Source organism: Nicotiana tabacum, chromosome 1 (genome assembly GCF_000715075.1).
Source record: "Nicotiana tabacum cultivar K326 chromosome 1, ASM71507v2, whole genome shotgun sequence".
In the NCBI taxonomy this organism is placed as follows: Eukaryota; Viridiplantae; Streptophyta; class Magnoliopsida; order Solanales; family Solanaceae; genus Nicotiana; species Nicotiana tabacum.
Window position 1 is genome coordinate 59,770,688 of NC_134080.1, and position 6,157 is coordinate 59,776,844.

Here is a 6,157-nt window from a genome sequence, read left to right on the forward strand (position 1 = left end):
CATTGTTGCTTCGATGTCACTTGTTGGTTTTTTTTCTCCAGTAGGTAGCACTATGTTTTTCTTGGGAATTTTTGGAGCATGGCTTATACCCTCTTTTTCAAAAGGTTGAAGTGAAGGAAAATCTAGGGTATGACTGGAGCTTGAAGGACTTAGCATGAATATCTGTGGTTTTGTGAGATTTATGATTTTTTGAATTGGTGAAGTTTCAGGTTCAGGTGGCTTTTTGGATTCTGGGGTATGAGCTGATGGTGATTTGGGTTTGGGTGTGGTTTCACTATCCTCCCAGCTTGGAGTGAATTTTTCTGGTAATTTTGGCCATTCCTGGGGTTTGTAACTGACAAGAAATTCATATTTACCTAGATGACTTAATGAGCCAATTAAAGGATCGTTATTCTCATATTTGGCTCGAAATTGTTTTTAGTGGTTTTCCCCCTTTTCTTGGATTTTGGTTTGGTTTTGTTGAGGCCGAACCTTTCCCAATGACGCTGGTGGTGTTCATCATATTCTCCAATTGGATCTTCCAAATAGTCTTGATAGTTGCAAGCAAGATCCCAAGGGCAGTGTCCCGTAAAGGGTCATTTGAACCACCAAGTCCTTTTTCCTTCTTTGTCAAAATTTTGACACCAGTCATGTTCTTCCATGATGCTTTGTATATTCCAAAAGAACTCTCCATCAGGTTCAGAGTATGTATCTGTTGTATCTTTGGGTTGAATTATTTGGCAAGAGAAGATGGTTTTATTAGGTTTTTTGAGATGAGAATGGTCAAAGCTTATACAAACGGTTTTGTCATTTCTTTTGGTAAAAGTTGGTTCACCAGATTGTAGAGATTCCTCCGATTCTCTTAACTTTTCATAATTTATGATCTAGGAATCAGGAAGAATTTTGACAAGTTCATCTCTGAAAATTTTTCTGGGTATTTGGGTGCACATGGTGTTTCCTTTGGTAGCATCAATATTTAGGAGTAAAGCATTTTCTCCTCCGGGAAGGCAAAGATCCATGGCATGATTTTGGACTCGCCACGCCATTTGGTGATGAAGAGTGGCTTGGATGGAATCTTTAGCTTGAGGGGCTCCTTGGATTTGGACTTGGATTTTTAGAGCTTCGGTTAAGTATGGATCATAAAGGGACATGTTAAAATTTGGAAAGATAGTTATGAAGACAGTCCCAACATTAATTTGCATGTTGGTACTCCAAGTATCTTGTATCTAGAAGAGAAAGTCGAGCTACAACAGGTTGACCTTCCATGATATGTTAAAACGATTCTGATAGCACCAAAATGGATATGGGTAAAACCATGATCTCTCCATTGTCTGGGAAAATCATCTGGGATTTGAAGAGTGATAAATTGTTCCTCTCGAGTGGCAAGAATAGGATCCTGGTCAAGTTTTGAGGCAGCAACATATTCTTTGACTCCTTTTGGTCTGTGTTGGATTAAGGAACGAATTTGGGTCCAGGGTGCAAATAATTTTTTGGCGAAAGCTGAGTAGGAGTTTATGAGGGGTAGTTCAGTGGATGATACTTTTTGTTCATCGGGTAGGATATCTACTTCATAGAGGTAATCATAGTTTTTGGACAAGGTTTTGTATAGAGTAGGAGACATATTCATTTTTGCAAGGGAAGAGGATGATGAAAATGACTTAGACATATTTAGTAAACTGTTCCTCCCTCCGAAAGGACGGGCTGACTCTGATACCACAGTATAAGGAACAAAGTAAGAGACTCCAAGAAAGCAAACTAAATTATAGATATGACTCCAATCCGAAGTCGTTTACACATAAGTCAACATCCGTTCAACCATTTCAACTCAAGCTTTCAACCTGGAGACTAAGTGTCTCAATTCATTTCGAAATCCCTCCGAACCCGAACCGATTAACCCGACAAGTCACATAACAGCTATAAAGCACAAAATGAGTAGTAAATAGGGGAACAGGGCGAAACGACCGGCCAGGTCGTTACATCATCCCCCTCTTAAATAAATATTTGTCCTCGAACGGGTCTAGAAACATACCTGGAGTCTCAAATAGGTGTGGATATCTGCTCCGCATCTCCCGCTAGGTCTCCCAAGTAGCCTCCTCGACTAGCTAACCTCTCCACTACATCTTTACTGAAGCTATGTTCTTTGACCTCAACTTTCGAACCTGCCGATCCGTAATGGCCATCGGCTCCACATCATAAGTTAAATCACCCTCCAACTGAATCGTGCTGAAATCCAAAATATGAAACGGATCACCAACATACTTCCGGAGCATAGAAACATGAAATACCGGATACACACTCGACAAACTAGGTGGCAAGGCAAACTTGTAATCCACTTCTCCAATCCTCTGAAGTACCTCAAATGGCCCAATATACCGAGGACCCAACTTGCCCTTCTTTCTGAACCTCATAACACCCTTCATGGGCGAAACCTTAAGTAGAACCTTCTCCCGAACCATGAAAGCAACATCACAAACCTTCTTATCAGTGTAACTTTTCTATCTAGACTACACCGTGCGAAGCCGATCCTGAATTAATTTAACCTTGTCCAAAGCATCCTTGCTGGGCTTAAGGTATTTTAATCTATGTTTTGATGATATAAAAAACTTTCTGTATAGAACCAGATAAAGGACCTGAAGCATGCTGCCTGGTACAATCATTCAAGTTAATCAACTCAAGACAAACTAGGAAGTGTGCCTTTAGATTCACAAGAACCCGATTAGGGACCTGATCCCTTGGTGTTCCCCTGACAGAAATATAAGTCAACTATACAGTTGGAAAGCAATTGCAGAAAGTGACTGCCTGCAACTGTACACGCGACAGTGCAGCAGTCACTTCCCATTGGAAAAAGGCATGTACTAACCAAAATTTGCCATCACCATCGTGAATTGACATCACCATGGTGGTGATGTCTTTTGTAGTATAACAATCTGGTGCAAGGCATAAGACAACGACTTGAGCATTTTCAGTAATATTCTTTCAAGTGTTAGAAACATCTCTCTCAAGAACAAAGCTGCTGCAACCTCAAGGACTGGATCCAAAGATTGAAGATATCTTAAGTCCTTAGGTTTGTTGAGTATTTGTTATTTATTCTTCATTGTAACTCCTATATTGCTTTATTAGAAGCTTTGTTTTAGGAAACTCAAAATCATAAACCATCTGAGTTTGTGTCTTGGCTAGAGTTAGTCGAGTTGTGAAGTCTTTGTAATAGAGTTATTACAAAGTGGCTTGTAATAGAGTTGTTACAAGTTAGAGTGATTAAAGTTTTTGCAACTAGAAAGTGGAAAAATGGCTTGTGGTGAGAGCACCACAAGTTAGTTAAAGTCTTTGTAACTAGATTAGTGACAAAGTGGCTTGTGGTGAGAGTACCACAAGTTAGTTGAGTTAAATTCTTTGTAATTGAGTCATTACAAAGTGGCTTGTAATAGGTGTTTACGAGTTAGTGAAGTTGAAATCTTACCAGTGTAGGTCGTGGTTTTTTGTCCCCTTGAGTTGGGATTTTTTCATGTAAAAATCCCGTGTCTCATTTACATACTGGTTCAGTAGTTAGCACTGTGGAAACTGATATAGGACCAGATCTCTATACAGTTTAGTTCATTAGTATTTTCAGTGGAAACTCATAGAGGACCAGGTACTCTATACTGTTTGGTGGACTCATACAAACTAACAATTGGTATTAAAGCAGGTTCTTTCTAAAAGGTTAACACCTAGAAAGGATCTCAATGGTTGCTCCACCTAACTTTGAGGAAGGAGAATCAACGTACAGACCCCCTAGGTTCAATGGTCAATATTACGGCTGGTGGAAGACTCGTATGCATGATTTCATAATGGCCGAAGATTCAGAGCTGTGGGACATCATTTGTGATGGTCCACATGTTCCTATGAAAAAGCTTGTACAAAATGGATCAATGATGCCGAAAAACAGAAAAGAATACAGTGATATGGACAGAAAAGCTGTAGAAAAGAACTTTCATGCTAAGAAAATCTTGGTATGTGGTATAGGTCCTGATGAGTACAATAGAATATTAACATGTGATTCTGCCAAGAAAATATGGGAAGCATTGCAAACGACACATGAAGGAACTACTTAGGTTAAACAGTCCAAGATTGACATGCTCACCACCGAGTATGAGCTCTTCAGGATGAAGGATGATGAGTCTATACAAGATATGCACAGTAGATTAACATCTATCATAAATGAGCTTCATTCACTTGGAGAAGTTATTCCCAAAAACAAGCTTGTAAGGAAAGTTCTCAATGTTCTACCTGGCTCTTGGGAGAGTAAGGTGAATGCTATCACCGAAGCTACAAATTTACAAACTCTAACCATGGATGAGCTGATTGGAAATCTAAAGACATAGGAGATGAAAAGACAGAGAGATAGTGAAAGAAGAGAGCCGAAGAAGGAGAAGAACCTGGTGCTCAAGGCTGAAAACAATGACTCAAGTGAAGAAGATAATGATATGGCCTATCTCACTAAAAGATTTCAAAAGATGGTTCGAAGAAATGGTGGTATACCTAAGAGAAGTAGTACAAGCAAACCAAGAAACTATGATCTCTGCCACAAGTGCGGAAAGCCAGGGAATTTCATCAAAGACTACCCACTTTTGAAACAGGAGCATTGCCAACAAAACTCTGATAAAGCAGCAAAAAGGAACCCGGTTCCTGACAAACGATTCAGCCGAAAAAGTGTATCTGACAATGTTGTGAAGCAAACTCTTGCTGCTTGGGGAGACTCCTCCAGTGAATTAGAAGGGGAACCAGATGTAGAAAATAGTTCCATGATGGTAGTGGAACATGAAGCAAAGGAATATGATTCACTGTTTGCATTAATGGCTCAGTCCAATAATGATAAAGAGGATGATAATGATGAGGTAAGTTTTAGGGATGCTCAGAGAAATCTGAAGTCCTACTCTTCTAAGAAATTGATTTCATTAGAAAATGTTCTAATTGATGCATATTATAGTCTTGTTAATGATAAGGATGTCCTGACCATAGAGCTAGGAGATGCTGAACAATCTAGAGATGGTCTGGTAGTATGTGTGGTGATTTTAAATGAGACCATAACTAATATTGAAAAATAAAAGGAAGCTCTAACTGAAAAAAATAAATAGTGTAGAAAATGAGAGAGATGACTTGATGGTAGTGGTTGTTGACTTGAAGGAAACCATAGAAAACCTAAGCAAAGAAAAGAATGCGCTAGAAGAGAGAATTGCTGATACCGAGCAAGCAAGAGATGACTTTTAGGTGGTTATCACAGATCTAGCGGAAACCATTGAGGGACTCAAATCTGAATATAGGCATGTAAGTATTGAAAAGGGGAAGGGAGTAGCTAGTGAGACACATATCAAACTTGATAAAAAATTAAATGATGTGAGAACTAGTCTATGTGGTGAACTCAAGAAAAATAGGCAGCTTCAAGCTGAATTGAAAAAAGTAAAAATTGATCTTGAAAAATCTCTCAAGTGGACCTGGTCCTCAGATGTTGTCACTGCCATGTACTTTAACAATAGTGGAAACAGGCAGGGAATCAGATTCCAAAAGGAGAAAACTCCTTACAACCCTCACAACAAGTACGTCACGGTTCCTGATAACTGGCTTTGTACCCACTGTAGGAACAATGGGCACTTCAAAGAAAATTGCCAGGCCAGGGTTCAATCTGTACAGAAAAACAAGTGTTTGCTGAAAAAGTGACTACTAAAGAGGGACCAGGTACCACTCGCAAAAAACAAATGTTGCCTACATGGACTAGAAAAGCTCTTATTCATCCCTTTTCTCATTACAAGAGACCCAAACTAGTTTGGGTTCATAAGTCTAACCCATAATTTACATGTGCAGGGAATAGTGAGAGGAAGCGGACTGCAATGGACCATGGACAATGGATGCTCAAAGCACATGACTGGAAGCACCATGGATTTTCTCTCACTGAAAGCCCTGCAGGAAGGGAATGTATCGTTTGAAAAAAAGGGGTACATTCTCAATGTTGGAAAAGTTGGAAAGCCTCTTTGACACTCAATTGAGAACGTGTACTATGTGGATGCCCTGAAGTACAATCTCCTGAGTGTTTCTCATATCTGTGATAAAGGGAACAAAGTAGAGTTCTTATCAAAAGTGTGCACAGTTATCAATCTGGTAACTGGCGAAGTTGTCTTAGTAGCCAAAAGATACAAGAACATCTACG

The 6,157-nt window shown here is 39.5% G+C and overlaps 1 protein-coding gene across 1 annotated transcript; it reads left to right on the plus strand.

Moving 5' to 3' along the window:
- Positions 1-3,698: 3,698 nt before the first annotated feature.
- Positions 3,699-4,337, plus strand: LOC142162770 (uncharacterized). The gene is made up of 2 exons (XM_075219518.1): positions 3,699-3,965; positions 4,068-4,337. The coding sequence occupies exons 1-2, from the start codon at positions 3,699-3,701 to the stop codon at positions 4,335-4,337; spliced, it is 537 nt and encodes a 178-aa protein (XP_075075619.1).
- The last annotated feature ends 1,820 nt before the right edge of the window (positions 4,338-6,157 follow it).

What these genes read in the sequence shown, in the direction of transcription:
- LOC142162770 (XM_075219518.1), top strand. Translation starts at nt 3,699, where the DNA reads ATGGTTGCTCCACCTAACTTTGAGGAAGGAGAATCAACGTACAGACCC. An exon ending in TTCATGCTAAGAAAATCTTG is followed by an intron (nt 3,966 to 4,067) that starts GTATGTGGTATA and finishes GGAACTACTTAG; the next exon opens with GTTAAACAGTCCAAGATTGA.